The sequence below is a fragment of the Meles meles genome, chromosome 3 (genome assembly GCF_922984935.1).
Source record: "Meles meles chromosome 3, mMelMel3.1 paternal haplotype, whole genome shotgun sequence".
Classification (NCBI taxonomy): Eukaryota; Metazoa; Chordata; class Mammalia; order Carnivora; family Mustelidae; genus Meles; species Meles meles.
This window is the reverse complement of record NC_060068.1, coordinates 78,363,233-78,385,408: the sequence shown is the minus strand read 5'-3', so window position 1 is coordinate 78,385,408 and position 22,176 is coordinate 78,363,233. Positions and strand designations below refer to the sequence as shown.

At 35.9% G+C, this 22,176-nt stretch overlaps 1 protein-coding gene across 1 annotated transcript in view; it reads right to left on the bottom strand.

Moving 5' to 3' along the window:
- The window catches only part of HOMER1 (homer scaffold protein 1), a 130,869-nt gene that overhangs the window by 59,680 nt on the left and 49,013 nt on the right, over nt 1–22,176 (bottom strand). The window contains exons 2-5 of the mRNA XM_046000179.1: nt 21,087–21,243; nt 15,689–15,820; nt 12,055–12,147; nt 2,422–2,561 (exon numbers count right to left, since the gene is read on the bottom strand). Coding sequence (XP_045856135.1) covers nt 2,422–2,561; nt 12,055–12,147; nt 15,689–15,820; nt 21,087–21,243 — 522 coding nt within the window. The remainder of the gene's footprint in view (nt 1–2,421; nt 2,562–12,054; nt 12,148–15,688; nt 15,821–21,086; nt 21,244–22,176) is intronic.

Here is a 22,176-nt window from a genome sequence, read left to right as displayed (position 1 = left end):
CTTTCATTGCCATTTAGAAAAAAAAAAAGCATATCAAGTTTAAACACAAGTTTCAGATTTAAATAAAAATTATTTTAATATTCTTGCTGTTTCTCATTCATAAAACACTGATCTTATTTCTATGGTGTTCTCTTAGGATAGGAAGTTATTAATTTCCTGACACTACAATGTACTTGTTGTGCTGGGAATAATTTGACTAAAATGCACTCTTCACTGGCAGTATCTACTGGGGTCAAAAGGTGAGTTGCAGTCCGTCCAGTTTTTACTAACCAACTATGTGAATAGGACAACTCACCTCCTGTGTCTCCTCATGTGTCAAAGGCACAAGTTTTCAAACTTGACATTTTTTTACACTATAATCCATCACACACACACACAAATCTATGTATTACTAAATGAAATGAAGTTCCAATTCCTAATGTGAATTTTACTCTGATGTTTCCTATTTTATGTTTCATTTTTCAGAATGAAATTCAGATAAACTAAATTGATTTCAAACTACCACAGTTTGGAAGATCCTGGATTATACCATCTTTGAGGTCTCTTCCGTTATTTGGGGATTCTAACATTGGCTCTAAAACACTGAATCTTCTCTTTCAGGTGGAAATCAAAACTAGTTCAGAAAAAGAGTCTTTTGAAATCTCCTAAGCTAAGGTATTTTTAAGAGTATAACAAGAAAACTTTGAGATTGTGTAATACCTTTAACATAATTAAAAGCTTTAAATGACCTGTTAAATATTTTCAGAACGCAAGTATCTCCATAACTAATCTCTACACTCTAGTAGTCAAAGATGCTGTACCTTCAAGTCAAAGTTAAGTAACTCCTATTAGAATCCCAGGGACAAAGAGCATCAACAGAAGATGACTAGTCCCATTTAATAAGTCCAAATACTAAGGATCAGCAAAACAGCAAACATTCAGAGAATTTTAGGTGCATAAAGTAAACCTGAAGTAGTTTTTCTAAGTGTTAAATACAAAAATTCTTATTTCCAAATGCTATAGTATTCAATGCACTGGCTCGTTTAAATGTTAGCCAAAGAAATCACATTTATAATTATGTTCAGTGCATTTACATCTTTTAAATGGGTATGTTAAATTTAACAGGAATAAAATTTTTCCTTCCCTCAACATACTTTTTAAAAACTACATACTAATCACATTGCTCTTCAATTGTAACTGTATTCAAAAACCTGTATGTTTTACTTATTGATGGCACCATAGTCTTCAGAGGAACTAATAAATTTTTCACGTGTCCAGTTGTTTTGGTAGCAACAGAAAAGAGAATACGCTTACACTGCAATAGTTAAAGCATGATGCCATGATAATTCTAAGATAGGTCTACTGTTATATGCAAAATTATTAGCATTTTTAGGAACAAACTTGTAATAGCCCTTCAGTCAAAAAGTTTTCTTAACACATTCCTGAAAAAAACCCCTAACTAAATGCTTCTTCCTCAGGCTGATCATGCGGTCTCCCAAAGTTAGTCTCCAGTATGTATAATCTATGCTGCCCTTAATATTCAACAAATTCAATCAAAGTTAGAATTCTCATGAAGAAAGAGTCTGGAATATCTCACTTCACAAGTATTCTGAATATGCTAAAGAATTTGATGTTTTAAAAATTGGTCCTCAAAAGAGATGTTCAACACAGGAAAACTATTAAATTGTAGTTAAAACTACTAATCAAAAGTTTCCAAAGAAGGATAAAAATTAACTTTAAGACAATGACTGATAGGTATTTGTTTATATTTGCAATGCTGCAGTTCCAAAGACCATCATTCAAAAAGTTATACAGTCTGGTGAATAATTATTGTAACTGGTTTAGAACACATTTAAGATAAATTATACCTTTTTGAAGTATCAAATTCTTTTACAGTTCAGAAGTACCTGAAGATTTATCTTCCGTTAATTGGTATAAAACACTAAATCTGACATTAACATTAATATAAGTTACAATAATATCTTGTTTCCTTCTGTGAAATACTATGATGAGATCACCTCTAAGAGTACAGTAAAGCTTAATTTCAGAGTAGTAAGCCGATTTAAAAAAAAATTATAAACCTCAAGAACACAGATGAAAGAGGAAATCAGGTTAACAAACGGGACTTTTGGGGGCTGTGTTAAAAAGGTAAGTAGAAAAGATTTACAATGATACATTGTTTCACTGAAAATTGATTTGTACTGCAACTAACTCAGGAAACCTTTTTCTACATAAAGGAAACATTCATTCTAGTCCATCTAGGCATCTATAAACTAAAAATTCTTTAAAAGCCTTTCTGAGGTTAACAGAAACAGCTTAAAAAAAAAAGACTGACCTGGAATTTTCACTCAGGGTTGTAACTCTGCAAGATTTATCTGAAACCAAGTAAGTTTCCGTATTTACACATTTTACTTAATCATGATGGTTGAATTGAATCTGTACCTATGTGAAAATGGCAATGCATTCTGAGTTGGTTCAGCCCTTGGCTCTGAGTTCTGTGTCACATCAGGTGTTCTTTCATCATCTGTTCCATTGATACTTTCTGGTGTTAAAGGAGACTGAAGATCCCCGCCTGCTGATTCCTTTAAAAAAGAAAAAGGGGGAGGGGAGGTAAGGGATAAAAGTGTTATACTTTTGTTAAAATATACAAGATAATCTTAAAGGTAAAAGTGACTCCAACGTATGCTTACTTACAAACTATATTTCCATTGAAATTTGAATCAAAGAGGTAAAAAAATAAAATTTAAAGGAGAAATAATTTTTTAAAGCAAAGCAACTCGTAAGAAAGTGACCTGCAACAATACAATTTAGAAATGCAGTTTCAAAGAACTGCAGAACTTTTGGATTCATAAAGCAACTAGTTGGTTAGAATAAAACATATTCAAAGTGGCTCAGTGGATTGGGCCGCTGCCTTCGGCTCGGGTCGTGATCTCAGGGCCCTGGGATCGGGCCCCACATCGGGCTCTCTGCTCCGCAGGGAGCCTGCTTCCTCCTCTCTCTCTGCCTGCCTCTCTGCCTACTTGTGATCTCTCTCTCTCTCTGTCAAATGAATAAATAAAATCTTAAAAAAAAAAAAAAAAAGAAGACAGAACAAAAATGCAAGAAAATGTGATTTTACTTGGGAAGGTAAGAAGGCAAAGGGAAGAATGAAATCTCCAACAAGTTTTAATTTTTATCTGCCCTACTCTTCAATTCCGGAGTTATCTACAAAAGAAACCAGAAATCCCTCTGTAACATATACAGAGGTAGTATATTTCAGCTTGAGTAATGGAATTATTTTTCTTCACAAAATTTCCTGTCTTATTTCTATTTTTAATTATGTTTTGTCTATCCAGGTGAATTTAATTTGTTCCTCTAGAAAATAAGTGGAATTTAAAATGAAGCCCAAGCTGACACTTATTATTTGGATCTGAATTTGGTATTAGTAGAGATCAGAACCGAAGGGTAATTGGATAAACCTGTTAACCAGGGGAGGTCCTAGCACCACATCATTTAAGTGCAGCTTTGTGGACCCCCTGTGATCTCTGGACACTAAAACTTCACAACTGAAATATTAGGCCATGGTAAAGAAGAAAAAGAAAACATCAGTGTCCAATAGGAGAGTGGGTAGGTATAGTCATAATCTGCCAACCTGAAAGAATACGGGATTTTTTTCAAATAAAAACTAAACTTAAGTAATCAAGGTGGACTGTCCAATCAGTTGAACAGAGAGAGAGAGGTTCTGCTTCCCACTGCCTTCTGGAGGAAAATGGGGGTTTTGGTGCATGGATCTTGGGGAGGCTAAGAATGTTGATGCTACTGAAGTGGAAGACCATTTGAGATGCAGGCTAGGAAGGAAAGAAGGAAGGAGAAGAAGAACGGTATAGAAGTAACAACAATTCCAGTATGGCAACTCAACAAGCCTTCCATCAGAAAACTTGAATATTAGCTACATTTAATAAAGGCACATTTTATTTATAGCAGGTTAAAAATTAATAAAATTAGTATTTGCTCCTAAGAAAGTTACAATACATAAGAGCATAAAAGGAAAATGAAACTCCTTTGACTTCTAACTACCCCACAGGTAATCAAAAGCATTCTGTGAAACCTTCCAGGAACTTCATATATGTTATAAGTAACACAGTGAAATTTGTTTTACCTAATGTATTCCAAACATTGAGTTCTTTTTCAAACTAAATTTTGTGTAATTTCTTAAACATTCAACTTCAGTTATTACTATAAAAAAACACCTTATATAAAGTTAACATTTTATATCTTTAATTCAAACATTAAAATAAAAAAATTGGAGATATATTAGACACAAATTTTTGAAAGGAAAAAAAAGATAGTTTGTCTTGAGAAAGACATTCTTAAGCGAAAATGGCTAATAGCCATTTTAAGGAAAAAAATTATTAAACAGTACCTTCTCTGATACATAGGTGTATATGTATGTATGTATACCAAAGTTGATAAGAAAAATGAAAAATGTGAAATATAAAATATAAATTTAAAAAAGCACATGTAAGATTCAGGAATTGCTTCTTAAGAATTCTCTCTCATTTATCAAGTGGCAGGAAAGCTAAAAATAAAACACACCAATAAAAAAAAACAACAAAAAAGAAATGCCACAAAAGGAAATATTCTGAATCCCATGGAAAAGAAACGAGCCGGGCCCTCCCTCCAGGCCTTCACCCAGCTCCTCTCTGGTGTTTGTACAGTAGCCGGAGAGTGGGAGGGAAGGATGTGGCAGCAGTGCCCTTTCCCCATTAGACCAAATACCACCACCACCTTCCACTGAATTCCAGTAAAGCCTAAAATTAAAATTCCTGTTACAGTTCCATCCTTTCTGACTTAAGGAAAACAGGGCTTCTTCTCTTTATCATTTAATAAACATTCAAAGAAGACTTATTCTATTTCAGTCTTTTCTATTTAAATGAAGATGAGAACACTCTTTTCTGGGCAGAGGCTCAGACAGGAAAGACCTTATGATTTTGAGTTCCCATGGCTGTGGATATTGAAAGAAATGCCAGGGAACAGACAGAGGGAAGAACAAAAGGATACATAAAGGAAGGTGAGGCTGAGATCAAATGTCTACTACTGCTATAAGCCATTCCCCATACCCAGTCACCACCTGTAAAATCGCACTTTCTGACAACCGCAGAAATTCTTTGTAACATGACTCTAGATTAACTCCTGCTCTTCCTTCCCTGTGTGAAGTGTACTGACTTGACTGAGGCACAGTGCTAGTGGGTTAACCTCTATTCTGCATATTTTTGTACCAGCTACATGAAATGCTTACCAAGAATCACCTGTATCTGTCCCAAGCACATTTATGCTAATTGTATTTATAGAATTATATAGCTAAATTAAATATTATGCAAACTAATAAAGTCTGAATGCAAAGCTAGAGTGGTTATTTTGATGAAAACCAGACCACATGCTTTGAAGCAACTAAAAAGTAAATGGCTAGAAAATAAAATCTACAACTACCAGAAACATAACAGGAAAATCTACTATCACACAGCTTTCTTTGCAAGTGACTAGGGTTAGCTCTACTTAAAGGAAAAGAGAAACAGGAAATTGCAGACAATTAATTAGTATGATTTATGTAAGAAAACGAACATGGAATTCCAATCAACAGATTCATATTCAAAGAGAAAGTTTCAGCTTTAAATAAAAATATTGGTGAATACATAAAACATATTATTATTGAATTTTAATTTATAAACTGATTCTTTAAAGACTTCTTCCCATTAACTGACTTTCTTGATTAACTCATCAACTACTAGTTTTGATTCCAACAGGTAAGAGGTGTTGTACATCCTCCTATCCTCTCAACCTAACCCATACCCTTACCACTTGCTTTCCAACCTGGTATCTCTTGGCCCTCTGCCATTTTGTGACTTTGTCAGGTGGGATCTGGCTTTAATCCTCTCCATGGTCAGTCTATACCAGAAAGCCAATCACCTTACTTATATTCTAATTAGCATTTGGGGACTTCCTTCCATAACCATCGTGCCAATTTCTAATTTCTATCAACTGAACCATCATTCCATATTCTTATGTGCCCAAGCTACCAAGTGCAATGAGAGAAAACACTGTTAAACAGGCTGACTAGCGTCATCAAAGTAATTCTGAGCCCTGCCGAGTAATCTTTAATTTTACTTACTACTCCCACTTGACTCTTCTTTTTTTACTTTACCTAACAGCTGTTCCAAATCTGTGTTCAAACCCTCTCTCTCTTCAGCTGTTTTTTCCTCTCAGTAAATGACCTAAGTCTTCCTTCAGAGAAAAGAGAAATAAACTGGCAAAGACTTCCTCAGGCTTCCTCCTATCTGTATCTGAATATATTTTTATCCTTCCCTCCTGTCTCAGATAAAGAAGTAGCTCATTTGTTTCCATCCTCCTCCCTCACAATATTACCTTCTTCTGCATAATGTTCCATCAATGACTCCCTTCCTTCTATTCTTCTCTTTCTCCTTTACTCATTCCTTACATTTAAAATCTTTCGCAAACCACTCCCACACACACCTTCTATGAAAAAAAATATATTCTTAGCATCACATCCTCCTGAGATTACCATGTTAAACTCTCATTCTCCTCATACAAAAGAAAACAATATTTGTGACCATATTCTCACTACCAAACATTTCTGTCTCAAGAATAGCCCAAAGTCACTAACTCTACTTCCTTTCATTCTAGAAACTAATTCACATTGCTATTCTTTACCAACAGTCCACCTGTAATTACTAGTGCACTTCAGTTTGTTATGTTTGAAGTCCACTTAAGTCTCATCCTCTGGAAGCCCACCCTGACACTGCCACATCACTGCCTCCAATTTATAAAGCTTTTCTCTTGACTTCTGTGCTAACATTTTCTGCTGCTTCATTTCCTACCACTTTACAGTGTCTTTCCCTATTATCTTCCTCAAATTTAAGTGACAATTTCCAAGTGACAATTTCTGACCCTGTCTTCCCCACTCTTCCCATTCTATTTTCTTTCTGGATAATATCATTCTCTCCTATAACTTTAACTACTACTCATTTGTTGATGACTCTTGAGACTTACCTCCGATTCATAATTTCCAACTATCTACAGGGCATATCTCCCTGCTTCATTAGGATATAAATTCAGTATCTGAAGTGAAAATCCTCTCCTGAAGTTCATACTACAAACCAACAATAGCAGTTTAAAAACAGGAGCGCCTAGTTGGCTCAGTCGTTAAGTGTCTGCCTTCAGCTCAGGTCATGATCCCAGGGTCCTGGGATGGAGCCCCACATCGGGCTCCCTGCTCCGCGGGAAGCCTGCTTCTCCCTCTGCCCCTGCTTATGTTTCCTCTCTCACTGTGTCTCTGTCAAATAAATAAATAAAATCTTAAAAAAAAAAAAGTCTCAAAAACATCTTGCTCCTCCTTTTCCAGCCTCCCTCACGAATCCTTTAACGCCTGTATTTCTTCCAAGTTCAGTCAGTTTCACCACTGTTAGGTCTAGTCTCTCCTCTCTATGCTCACTGCCAGCATCTAGTAGGTAAATCCAATAGAGAAATGGATAAACACTCCACTGGGACAACTAACAGGATTAGAGCCTCTTAAATCCACTGTCCTTACTTTGGACAGCAAACAATAATATCCAGAGAATTCTAGTGAACATTTCCTGAGATTGTAAAAGTTGTTTTGAGGTATCTGGTTTCGTAAAGCCACATTTGTTATGCGATACTAAGAAAGTATCACATTAATTTATAGGCATTCACTAATTCTAATGGTATATTTGTGGGTTAGATATATAACTAATATAGTTCAATTGGCTAATGCAGACCACCTTTCAAAAAAATCCATTTATATCAAGTGACACTGTTGGTAAAGAAAATCTAAAACATTTAAAGATTAAACTTGAAACGTCCAAAGAAATCATACAGTTCAAAATTCTGACCTTACAGATTTAAGACCTACTACACCCAGGAAAGTCAACTCATGTGCCTAAGATCAAACAGCTAGTCACAGAGATACTAACAATCAGTTAAAATAAACCAGTGCCTCATTTGAGTAAATGCAATTTCTCTTTAATTTGGACATTAAAAAATTATGGTATTTATAACGAAGCTAAAGAGGCTTTGTTCCTTTGAATACAAACACACATTTTACTTTTCCTACAAAGTGAATTTTAAAAAATTTTTAGAAAAAAACTAGCCTAAATACAGATTAAGAGAGCTACAATATGTCCAGTGCTTTACAACCTGACAGTTTATATAGAGAAAAAATCGATAACTTGTGTTTGACTACAAACAACTACTGGAGTAAATACTTCATTCAACTTAGAAGTCTTAGTCAAATGACTAAAACTTATTTTTTTCTAAACTCCAAAAAAGAAAAAATTGCATTATATATATTTGATTTTCTAGCCCCTTTTTCTTCAATGTGCATTCTGAGGAAAGCACGTAAGTCAAATACAGTATTTTTTTCCTTTGCACTCGATAAGAAACTTCATACTTAAAGTCAATCATCACTCTTGGTTCTATATCAAGTTGACTCTTTAAAAGATTCCCATGGAAACACAAGAACATAAGATCTCCAACAGAGAAAAAGTTCTAAGTTAATGTGTATTAATTAAAGAAGATCACGGAACAAAGTAACAACTAATACACAATTCAGCTTATTCCTAGAGATGTTATCTTGATCAAGACAAAATAAAGACTATCTGACATGACCACACATTTTATCAAGAGTACAATCTTAGCTCAAGAGTTTAAGAATGAGGAAGTGGCTAACTTGGCCCTCAGTGCCAGACTCTCTTCATCACATGCCTTTAGGGACGTGAACAGCTTGTCTACAGCACTACTTCTCAAAGTGGGATCCCCAGATCAAGCATCAGCATCTCCTGGAACCCTGCCAGTAATGCAAATTCTTCTTTTTTTTTAAAGATTTATTTATTTGACAGAGAGAGATCACGAGTAAGCAGAGAGGCAGGCAGAGAGAGAGAAGGAAGCAGGCTCCCCGCGGAGCAGAGAGCCCAATGTGGGGCTCGATCCCAGGACCCTGAGATCATGACCTGAGCTGAAGGCAGAGGCTTAACCCACTGAGCCACCCAGGTGCCCCAGTAATGCAAATTCTTAAGACCAAACTCAGGCCTACTAAATCAGAAATGCCAGGAATGGGACCCAGCATTTGTATTTTAACAAGTTTTCCAGGGTACTCTGATGCAGGTTGTACTCAGTTAAGGCCCCTTTATCTTTCTAAGTTAACTATGACGTGCCAGACACTATGTCAAGGCTTCACATCATCATCTTCAGCAGCACAACCGTAACACCAACAACAGCTGTTAACATTTACGCTTTACTCCATGCTAAGCACTTTGTAATCCTCATTTAATTCTTACAATAACACTATAAAGGAGATACTATTTTTTAAAACTTTATTTTGATTCCAGTATAGTTAACATAGAGTGTTCTATTAGTTTCAGGAGACACTGTTCTTATTCTTTTACAAATTTTTCTAAAAAAATGGTATCTTGCTTAAATTCAAAACAAAACAAAACAAAACAAAAAGGACTAGTAAGAGTTAGAGCCCATATTCAAAACCAGGCTCTAAAGCCTACATTAGTGCCCCTGTTGTATGACATCGTCATTCTCATTCTTACTCCCTCCAACAATCCCACAGCCTAAGTAATGTAATCCCCACAGTACAGATATATAAAGAGAATTGGGTTAAGCCATTTTCCCAAGACCAAATAGTGATAAAAAATAATTTATATCTAAGCCTGTTTGAAAACCCATACTCTTAATCAGTCTGTTATCCCTCCTAAATAAAAACAAAAGCTATGATGCCTACTGGTATCAGTTATTCTATTAAACCTCTTGATGCCCTTGCTGAATTCCTTAGTCATATGCTATACTTCAGGCAGAGGGTTAATTAAGCAGATTGGGTTAAACCAAGGAGAATCAAGCTCTGCTCTCTAGCAGAGGAGAATCAGAGTGGCCAGCAGTCATACATTTCAAACTGAAACAGAAATATTAATGACATCTGTAAGGGACTGTCACAAAAGGGGAAGGGGAGGAAACAAATGAAAATAAATATACTTTTTAACTATTACTCTTGGCTTCTGTACATTAAATTAGCAATCAGACTTCAATGCTTTGAAAAGATACCTTAGGGTCAGTATATTTTGGCTCTCAGATACTGCTGAACTTGGGATTTTTTTTTATTTTTTATTCCTTATATTTAACAGTATTTTCCATATATAAACTTATCTTGGATATATTCTCTTGATGAAAGTCAAGGCTTAAAGACATCCCTTCCACCAAAGAGGAGCAGGGATCTTACCAGTGACATGTTCACAGTTAATTAAGCAAAAACAAGATACGATCAGAGAAACAGGAACTAAGTACAATGGACAGATGTGGTCCGTTGTAATTTTATCGGAGTCCTTTCCATATTCTCTATAGCGTGTGCTACAACATCCTCTTAAAACGCTGGACTCATTCACCTGAAGAATGAGAGCTCCAAACATGCACCGGTACAAAATTTTACATATGCTTTTATGAAAAGTATCACTACGCTACCATACCACTTAGGGAAGATAGCGTCAAGGGAAGTTTCAAAAGTGATCGTGTTATTCCAGGTCACTACAAGTGTGGAGGAAGTGTAATGGAGCTTTGGCTTCGATCCAGAGTACACCTTTAGTCTATGAGGAAATATGTACTTTACACATATTTAACAGAGCTCTCCTTTCCTTTAAAAAAAAAAACAAAAACAGAAAAAACCCCCAAAACTCTGTATACCAGGAGGGGTTACCAAATAGAGATGGGTGCCACGGGTGAGGAGGAAGGTAAAGAGCAAACAATGTTCAAAAATGGCTCGTCACTAAATTCCCAGGCAATTCCTATTCACTCTCTCAAGTAAGTGTTACGGAACTCTGCTACTATACTGACATTCCAGAGAAACATTTGTAATATCTGATTCCTCCTTTTCATATAAGCCTGCAGCACACTTCAAATGCTATGGATGAACCCAGCACAAAGCTGAACCCTGCCCTTAAGTCTCAAACTGAAATAAAAATTTTTAGAAAAGCCTATTAAAAAGCAGAATCATACAATGTGTATTAAAACCTTTGTAAAAGCACTGAAATGTAAGTATTTATCGAACTTTACTTGGAGATCTAATTAATTTCCAACTAAAGAAAAATTATGATGGGCAAGTCACAGTTATTAAGCCAATTGTTAAAGGAAAAAGCAGTATGTGTATAAAACCTATAACATTTGGGTCTTGGTGCTAAGTGTAAAGAAAGCTGTTCCAACTGTCAGATTTAAGTACACTTAAAATCAAGTATAACAGACTACTATTTTTTTCCCATATATTTGATGTTTTGACATCTTAAAAAAATAAAAACTTCCCGGCTACCCAATTCTTAGAAGGGGGTGAGTGGGAACATGCTTTTGATATGCAAACTAACCAATCTAGACCTGTACCTCCTTCATCTGACCCACTGCACCCCAGGATGCAATATTCTTCTGCCTTCATCGTCCCAGGGCCAGCTACCAGGCAACAAGGGACTACCCTTATGAGTTTAGAGGCTACGGAAATCATTCAACTAGTCAAATCCTAAATTGTCTACCCTGCTCTGTCATTCTTGAGGAAACCTGAATACAGCTCTAGCCTCAGCTTTTCATACTCCTGCTTTCTGCCTCCTGACCACCATGAGCTTCTCTAAGTGGCCCTCAGATGTGTGCTATGTATGCCTCCTGTTACTAGAACCTGTGAGTACAATAAACTCTTATTTCCCTGAGCCTCTCCTCTGTCTCCTCTTGTGACTGGCCATTACAGAATACAAAATAGGCTAATCTATGATTGTTTTTAAGTTGTAGGCACATCAAACAAGCTAAGTTATAATTACTGAACAGATTTCCCCCCAGATTCTTGCAGACATTGGCATATAGGAAAGAAACCTTTCTCCACTAGTACAGATTAACTGAAGGGTGCATTTCTATGTCCACCTTGGAAACCACTTTAATTTTGCCATTATCTTCCTAAATTTAACCCTGGCACAAAGGATACCATCTGAAATGAACAATGCTCAAAAATAAGAACAGAAATTAAATACCCACCTGTGAAGGTGTACTGGTAAGTTCCATCTTTTCCTGTGATTTCTCCTTTGCTAGTCGAGCAGCTTCTTTAAATTCCTGAAACTTTTCTGCGAACTGAATGTATAAAGACTATATACATTAACCAAATAAAATAAAAATAGGTCTCAATGCCCACTTTTACCTCGGTTTTCTTTCACTTTCTGAATAACTGCCTCTTACACAAGCAACCTAGGCCCCAAATCAATTACAAGTGCAATATGAAAATGAAGGTTACAGAAAACTAATACCAAACACTTGTTTGTACACTATCACACTATCAACTACTCGGACCCATTGCATCGAAAAACATCACAATGTAATTAAGTTAGAACTGGGTGTCAGCAAGCTTACCTATGTCCTTTCTTGGTTGTTCAGATATACTTTATTAACAACAAGGGGCAGACTATAGGATGTGAGTGGAATCAGGAAGGATTAATATACTTGCTTATAATGGAGAAAACTGAATCTTTTAGGTATTTACTCATAAACATCTCAGTATTTAGAGCATGCTTTTAACTTTTACTAGAATATAAACTCCTTTATTACATAAGGCATTTTATTTTCAACAATACAAATAGCAACATATAATATTATCACTAAATGACATTACTAAAACTTCTTTTCCAAAGATTCCTAAACAGCTAATGTACAGTGACAGAGAGGAATAACATGATTCTACATAGGTCTTTAACTCTGGAAAGAACAGCAAAAACAAAAAACCAACTACAGTACATGAAATGCTGATTCTTATGAACTCATAGTAATCTAGAAATGTCAGGGCCACAAAGAGTATCTATTTTGGTTTTGGAAGCAGAAACTAGTCTACCACTATTCTCAGAAGGAGTAAGTTAAGGCTACAGAATAACCAATTAAAAAAATAAAAAATCTCACATAACTTAAAACACCTGCTAGAATTGGTAATAAAAATCTGAAATTATAGTTCCCTCCTCAAACCTCCATTAAGTCAACCCTGATTTCATTTCTCTTTTGGGAAAGAAAACTTTGGAAGGAGAGGTCATGATACTCTGACCTGTGTTGGGGACTTAGAGGAAGGTCAAAATTAAAATTGTCATTACAGCTTACCTTCTCAAACTTGTCCCCACCACCTAGAATTTGTAAATCAGGGAGCTGAATCTATATTAGTATGCTTCTCCTTTTTAAAGTGAGGAGATACTCTGTGCAATTAATCTAAACATAAAGCTAAAAAGGTCTCATTCACACTGGTGTAAATGAAATAAAAACAAAACCATTATTAGTCATCACGTAATTTGAAGTTTTTCTTACACTCATCTAGCATTCCAAAGTAGTTAATATTTAAAATCCTTTCAAACTTCATAAAGGCTCACACTATTGCTAGTTTTAATCGACTTGGGTTTCCATGGTAACAAAATACAACTTAGTAAGCACTCTAATAATCCAAGCATAGTTGCAATTTTCCTCATACATCAGTCTTAGGAGACCAAATATTTCTCTCAATGCTGCTACTCTCCCTTATTTTGAGAGACCTTTGTCTAGAATTGCCTTCAGAACTTACTCAAAACCCTTATAATGCTTTGACTCATTTGCGGTTTTTAACGATAAAGCCAGACTAATTACATACTTGCTTCATTTTTGTAAAAAATTATAAACTCCTTGGGGCCCCCCCATTGTCTACAAAGCAGCAATACTGGTCTCTAATGTAGCTTGGAAAATAAATCATGATTTTGTCATCTTTCAACAAAAACATTCTGAAGAGACTGATCATATAAACTCTGAAAGCCAAGTCTAGTGAATAAATAAACTAGATTTCAAGAGCTAATGTCAATCCTCCTTCACAATACCAGGAATCACTACCAGTAAGGCAGGTCAAAAGTATATGTTAACTTTAAAGAAGAAAAATACAATCCTTGAAATAGAAAAGCCACTCCCAGAAAAGAGATCAAATGAAAGAATACGGTATAATTGACAGGATTTAATAAGCTCTTACTTTACCACATTAGCTAGCTGAGCAGTATACCTCAAAGATGTGACAATAACTTAATCTGTAGCCCAAATTACGTAGACTCCAAAATCATTTTACCCAAGTTTGAGAAATTAATCCACAATTTAGCTCCTGTGTTGTTAGGAAATTTAGCAACTGTAAGCTAATCATAGTTTTAACTTTTTTTTGCTATAGACTTTAACAGACAATTCCAAAAGAAAGTTCCAAAAAGCTTCCACCTGAGTAATGGTAAAAGTATTGGAATAAATGTGTAATTTCCTAAGGGGATTATTTACAGAGCGGCAATGCTCAGCTGGATGTCTGTGTCCCTGTTATACTGAAAAGACTTTGAATCGCTTACCTTTACTACAGCTCAAGAAAATGTATTTAGAGAATACAATGGGTGTAACAGAAACCAAATCAGATAACACCTATTCATTTTAATCATCCTATTAAGGATGGACTTAGAATCATGAAGGCAAAAGTTAAAATATCCTTAAAAGTGGTCTCTAAACTATAATTTACATCAAAAAGATAACAAAAACATTTGAAAACCAGGGTTAAGGAATGTCTACAACCGAAACAAATGGAAACAAAGATTACTTTAATTACTAAGCCAACTATATGCTTGAGTCAATAAATACAAAAAAGTAACATGGTTTTTAAAAGAACTCATGTAAGAATCTGAATGATTTCTATAACGAATAGCTTATGGTTTAATGTAAACATGAACTGTTTGTATCTTCCAGAGCCTGATGACCCTGAACTTGAACAACTGCAACCCCTAAAAGGGACCAGAACCTGTGTGTACCAAATTCTATGTAAAATGTGCCAAATATAAGTGTTATCCAATTATGAAAGGCTTGAAAGAGAGAAATTTAAAGCATAAATCTTTGGGTCTGGAAAGCACAAAAGTGAGTAATTCTCATCACCTTGATCATCTTCTTATCCTGGGACAGTTTCCTTTTCCTTACATACTTTCTGTGTGACACCCACAAGATTTCAAGACACTGGTCGTATGAACACTTCATGCTACTGCTCATAAGCAGGACAACGGCTTTACTTACAATATTTATCAGCCTGTTGATGTTCTGTATTTTACCAGCCTCTGGCCACAGTAATTCACTTGGTCATTATGTTCCAAGAATTCTTCATGTGTTTATTAGGTCTCATACTGCACTATATCAGAGAGTTGGGAGTAATTCTCACCCAGATAAAGCACCATTTTTCCTAAACAAAGTAATTTATACATGTCTACTATCATGTCAAAAAGCTGAAATCTTTATCACTATCAGCTTAAATTTCCATAGTTCAGAAGAGTTTGGTTCACCTGCTTGCAGACCATCTCCACTAAGGGTGCTAATCCCTGAGTAGAGTCCATTCTGAACTGATAATCCCTAACTTCTCTGTTAAATGTTGCACAGACCATTAACCACATAAATACCTCTCTGTCAATGGTGACCGTGTTTAAGGTGTACGATTAATTTTCCAATTGACAGTGGAATCCAATGATCTCTCACTTCTTGCTTTAAAGTCACTACAGTTTTTCTGAGAATATTAAACAAATTTCTCCTATATTTTAAACTTTCCATTTACTATTAAATATTTAAAACATCCAACCTGAAGATTTCGACCTGATCTTATGAGTTAACTTACTTTTGAAAGATGGTGCTCAGAGGAGAATCCCAATCCATAAACAGTGTTTGCCCGGCTATCGGCCCACTGGCCAAACTTCTGAGATGTTTTAGTAAATGTCATGTTTGGGGTGATGGTGCTATTAATTATTGCCTGAAAAATAAAACAAGTATGAGTAACTAGCCAAAAACTAGCAAAATTTTAAACACAGGACAATTTAGTTCTATAAAACTTAGGATTTCCAATGAGTCACAACATTAAATATATAACGATAGCTATAGCAATAGTTTTTAATAAATCTTTTTAAATTAATTAATTAATTTTGCCAGAGAGAGAGGTAGGGAGAAGCAGAGTCTCTGCCAGCCAATTAGGGAACCTGATGGAGAACTCAATCCCAGGACTTTGGGATTATGACCAGAGTTGAAGGCAGATGCTTAAATGACTGAGCCACCCCAGCACCCTAGAAATAGTTTTTAACATTATAAGTGATAGCGCAGAAGTATGGTAACTAATAGAACTATAAATATGAGGGTACTCTACCAAAAGTTTCAACACTTCACAATCAAAATAAGTTTTCCGATGATGCAAAAAATTTTACAGAGTTTTTAGCGTGGTCAGTTTTTTTCCTTTGAACATACAGGATCAGTATCTATTAATTCCTAGTAATAGTTCCTGGAAGCACGTAGACTTTAATATAGTTGTTTCTTTAAAAGTACGAACCCAGGGGCACCTGGGTGGCTCAGTGGCTTAAAGCCTCTGCTTTCGGCTCAGGTCATGATCCCAGGGTCCTGGGATCCAGCCCCACATTGGGCTCTCTTCTCGGTAGGGAGTCTGCTTCCCTTCCTCTCTCTGCCTGCCTCTCTGCCTAGTTGTGATTTCTCTCTGTCAAATAAATAAAAAATATTAAAAAAAAAAAAAGTACGAACCCACCCTTCAAAGAATCTTTCAAAAATGAATACATCAACAGAACAAATTTTCTATTTGTGTGCTAATTTTCTAAAATCCATAATCAAAAGTTTTCTTAAAGCTGACTTATTTAAATATATAATGACACAGTAAAGACTTTCAATCATTTAGTACTTTTTCCTTTACTCAAGGGAAAAACAAACCCCTAAATATATACTTTACTTCTTTTCTCATAGAGTGGTAGAAATTCATGATCTAGAGAATCACTATCATATCTGTTGAACACATAGTTTCCTAGAAAACTAGTATTTTAGTGTGTTATTAAATATTAATTTTGGTGAGCTCTATAATAAATTCTAACTATTATTGTAACATACTATCTGAAGTATATTCCCTCTGCCAGGATTGCAAAAGTACAGAACCAGTCTTAGTTCAGTTGAATGCCTTCCAAAACCGAGATTACAAAGTGATTCCAGTAATAATAATAAAGTTGCCAAATTCATAAGCAGTCCTTTGGTGAACTACTAAATGTAGAATGAAAATCAAGCATTTTCAGAACAAAGCTAAAGCTATAGACCACGTGAACAGTATGAATATAAATATTCATGAGCTATGCACATACTGATGAAGTTGCCGTCATGAAGGTATGACCCTTGTCCTACTAAAGAAGACAGTGAAAGAAAGAGCGGTCCCTTGCTTTCTGTCACAAACAGCAGATGTGTTAGCTGCTGTCCTATGAGAGCCCTTACCCTTGATTAAGCATTTTTACCTCTGACAAAATTTATATACTCATACCTCCTTTCTCTTCAGTTCAAAAGCTCCTTTTCCTAGTGTGTCATTTTAGGACTATGTGAAATGTGGCTAACAAGTTCTCTAACTTGCAGGGTGTCGTGAAATGAAAGACTAAATGGAAAAGAATATATTAACAAATGGTAAGAAATGGAATAACAAAAGGTAAGGAATTTGGTTATGGAATCATTTGGTTAGCTTTTGGTCAGCTTTTTAAACTGAGTACCTATTAAATGCCTAACATAATTCTAGAAACTTGAAATGTAATAACAAGATGCAACGTTTAAAGGTGGATTACATTCTAAGGCAAGAAGAGCTGGTCAATGAACAAATAAATAAGTAGCTAACTAATTTAATTTCCGAGTGGTAAGTGCTGTGAAGCCCCCAAGAACAGCATGTGATAGAGTCTGAGAGCCTCAAAGGCAAAGACTGGAAGGGACTATATTAGATTTGGTGGTCCTCAAGTGTTCCCTGATGAGGGTGCTTTTGAGCTGGAATTGGAGTGCTTTCAAAGACAGAAAGGCATTTTACATGTGATCCCAATAACTCTCAATATGTGAGGTAGCAAGAGGTTTTTACAGGCATCGAAGAAAATAGATGCCTATAAAACCCACTGCTACTGGTCACAGATTTCAGTTTTAGCTATGTCAAGTGAACTTCCTTATGCTTTTAAGAGTTCCATTTTTACCCCCATTTTGAACCTCTCACCTCCACTTGTCCTAAGATTACTTGTACGGAGATTCTTTAATCACTGCAGAAAAACTTTAAAATGATAGATGACACCACACTTTAAAAAAAAATATTCATTAGAATTCTTTGACTAGAATGCGTTTGGCTATGAATCCACTCAGAAGAAAAATCTTAGTTCTTTAAAATAAATTTGTCTCTCAATCCCAGAGTTCCTGTCTTTTCAAGGAAAAGAGGTAAAAGTGCTGTGTCATTACAGATCACGAAGGGCCCTTATTCTGGCCCTCGGCCATGCTGATGTCTCCGTAGCTTGATTAGAAAACCTTTAAGCAAATGTTACATGCACAGTAAGGGCAGTAAATGAGAACAAATAGACATTTTCTAATCAGGGGCACCTAAGGGCTGTCCAACTCATCATGCAGTACAGAAATAGAAGTGGAGGTGGGGGCAGAAAAACACTGAGCCACAAGTAAACCACTACTGCTTATCAAAAAACAACTACTCCAGCAGGGACTGCAGTAGCTACCAGCATCAGTTTTAAAAAGTAACGAGAAAGCCTAAGTGCCACAGAGGGTAGATTTTGTTAAAATAAATAAAACAAAAACATGTCCACAAGAGTTATTTAAGAGTCTAATGATTACGAGCTGCAAAGTATATTCAAAAACGGAAATGCCGGGGCGCCTGGGTGGCTCAGTGGGTTAAGCCTCTGCCTTCGGCTCAGGTCATGATCTCAGGGTCCTGGGATCGAGTCCCACATCCGGCTCTCTGCTCTGCAGGGAACCTGCTTCCTCCTCTCTCTCTCTGCCTGCCTCTCTGCCTACTTGTGATCTCTGTCTGTCAAATAAATAAATAAAATCTTTAAAAAAAAAAAAAAACAAAAACGGAAATGCCAGCAGCAATAGTTTCTATTGCTTGGGCATGAAGAACACATGAGAGTTATTTAATCACATGGGTCAAGGGAATTCTTCAGTTGAACTTATTCCATTTAAGTCTCCCGTCTTATAAAACAATGTCTTTTCTGTGGTTTGGGCCAAGAGGTAAACACAGATTGTAGAGAACTGAAAGTTCTACTTAGGGAAAAGAAATAAATTATTATTCTAGTGTCTGAGATCATAACAATTAAAATTGGATGATTTCATTCAACAGTTACAAAACATGACGGAATTCTTCTTCATTAAAGAAGTTTTACAGGGGCACTTGGGAGCAGTCAGTTAAGTGTCTGCCTTTGACTCAGGTCATGATCCCATGGTCCTGGGATCAAGTCCTACATCAGGCTCCCTACTCAGTGGGGAGCCTGCTTCTCCGTCTGCCTCTGCCCATCCCCCTCATGCACTTTCTCTCTCTCAAATAAATAAATAAAGCTTAAAAAAAGTTTTACAGAAATTAACTATTACTATTTCTCAAGTCTTTAAACCCTCCAAGTAAAAATGAAAGAGAATCAATTTTTTTTAAAAGATTTATTTGAGAGAGAAAGATAGAGATGGAAAAAGTGGAGTGAGCGGCAGAGACGGAGGAACAGAGTCCTCAAACACACTCCCCACAGAGCAGGGAGCCTGCTGCAAGGCTCAATCCCGGGACCCATGAGATCTTGACCTGAGCCCAAATCAAGAGTTGGCCGCTCAACCAACTGAGCTACCCAGGCGCCCTGAGAATCAATTATTCTAATAAATACACATTAGTCATAAATACACATTAGTCACTTAAGTACAAGATAAGATGCAAATAGCCCTTGAAGTTCTGTCATCTAGTTAAGGAGATAATGAGTGAGCGCATGAAAAAACGAACTCAAAGTTGAACATCAAATTATCTTTTGTTCCCCAAAACTACTAGACGATACATAACCAACAGCTTAAAAAATAGTAATAATAACAAAAAGAGTCAGTTTTTGCATACTGATTACTATGCACCCTTTTAGTGCTTTTGCCCAAGTTTATTTATTTAATCCTTAAACAATCCTGTGGTGTAATGATGTAGGTATTTTTATTAGTTCCTTTTTACAGACGAGAAAATGGAGGTGTGAAGACATTAAGTATCTTGTTCTAGGTCACATGGCTAGTCAGCAGTAGAGTAAAAATTCAAACCAGACAGTCTGTGTCTCACAGTCTGTGCTTCCCACCCCCACCCCCACAGTCTGTGCTCTTAAACCTTACACTGAACTGTTATAATTCCTGGGAGGTGAAAGGTCTCATGGTTTCAAAAAAGCTTAAAAGAGAAGAATGGAGCCCTCATCTTTCTACGTACATTATATCCAGAATCTGATGTCTGGTATTTCTGTGTCTTTCTGTGCTATTCAAAATTCACTGAGGAAAAAATGGAATTTACCCCCCTTTGAAAGGCATACTAACTACAAGAAACTGATCAAAGCACTCTGAAGATGTTAACTCATTTAATCCTTACTAACACAACTGAGGTGAGAACAATGAGGCTCAGAGAAATAATTTGCCTCAAATCAAACACTTGGTAGATGGTAGAGGTGAGATATGAAACCCAGCAGCCCATGTTCTTAAACATGATACCATCTGCCTCTCCTAAAAATAAAAACTTAGGTCTGGTCCATATAGTTCTCTTCAGAATAAGGGATGTCAGCTTTAATGGTGGCAGTGACCAGACTTCAAACCATTTTGAGAATGTGAATTGCTTACTGATCTACAGAAGTGTATCTGAAAAGAATTCTAGTTCCTCACCAGACTGTATGTGCCAAAAGAGCAGAAAGTGTGTCCATTCTGTTTGCTATTAAATTTATAGCACCTCACATAATGCCTGACATGTAATAGATATGCAATTAATATTTATCAAAAAAACTAACTTAAAATGTGTAGAATATTTTGGTATGTAAATCAGAATAAGGTGGTCAATCCAAGTAACTTAGTAGACAAAAAAATATTCCTACCTTAAGAATGATCAACTTTGGTTTTTTAAAGTTAAGTCTTTAAAACTCAAAAGGAAATATTTTAATAGAGACGAAAATTCTCTAAATGAAACAGAAAATGCTCTACTGCATAGTACAGCAAGATTATTTAAAGCAAATGTAACTTACCTTTGAGCCATCTAAACTGATTATCCTGTACACATTTCTTGTGCTGTCATAGAAATAAGACACAGTAACTGCGTGCTTGCTGGTGGGTACCCAGTTCTTCTTTGTGTTGGGGTCAATCTGGAAGACATGAGCTCGAGTGCTGAAGATGGGTTGTTCCCTATAGGGCAAAAAATAAAATGACAGATTGAGAGCAGACAATTTTATTCCACTGGACAACAGAACACGAAAATTGTGAGGATGACTCCACTTAAGTCAAAACTCCCACAATGCCACAAAATAAGAGAAACACTGTTTCAAATCTGCAATATTCTAAGTTCTCAATCATAAGCTTCCTTAAAACAATTACAATCCATCCTCATTATTTGTAGACTCTGTATTTGCACATCTTCCTACTCACTAAAATGTATTTGTAACTCCAAAATCAGTATTTGAGATACCTTCTTAGTCTTTTGCAATGTAAAGATATGAACCACCTGACATGTCTGTTTTCATCTGAGGTTGATCAAGGAAACACTTGGCCTTCTTGTTTCAGCGCTCATACTGTAAACAAGGGTCGTTTTGTGATTTATTTAGCACCATGTATTTCACATTACTGTGCTTTTCGTTGGTGCTTTCTCTGTTTAAAACAACCCCCAAGCATTGTGCTGTGTCTGTTCTTAGGTGTGAGAAGGCTGTGATTTGTCGTATCGAGAGAATATGTTATATGAGCTTTGCTCAGGCATGAATTATAATGCTGTTGGCCATGAGTTCAATGGTAATGAATCAATAATACATATTAAATAAGATGTCTTAAAACACAAACACACATAAAACAAGGCTATGTATTGACTGGTGAAAATATGACCAGAGGCCTGTAGGAACCAAACCCCGTATGTCATCTGGGAGCCATCACTCAATATTTGACAACTGAGTGTTTGTGGTGCCTTCAGAGGACACAACTACTGCAAATATGAGAATGGACTATATCCTTTTAAAATACAAGAATTTTATATTAGACCCTCACTAGGTTAAAAATTTTTACCCACCGAAAACATTATTCTGGTAATAGGTAAATAACTTACCAAGAAAATTTACAATCAATATATCTCAA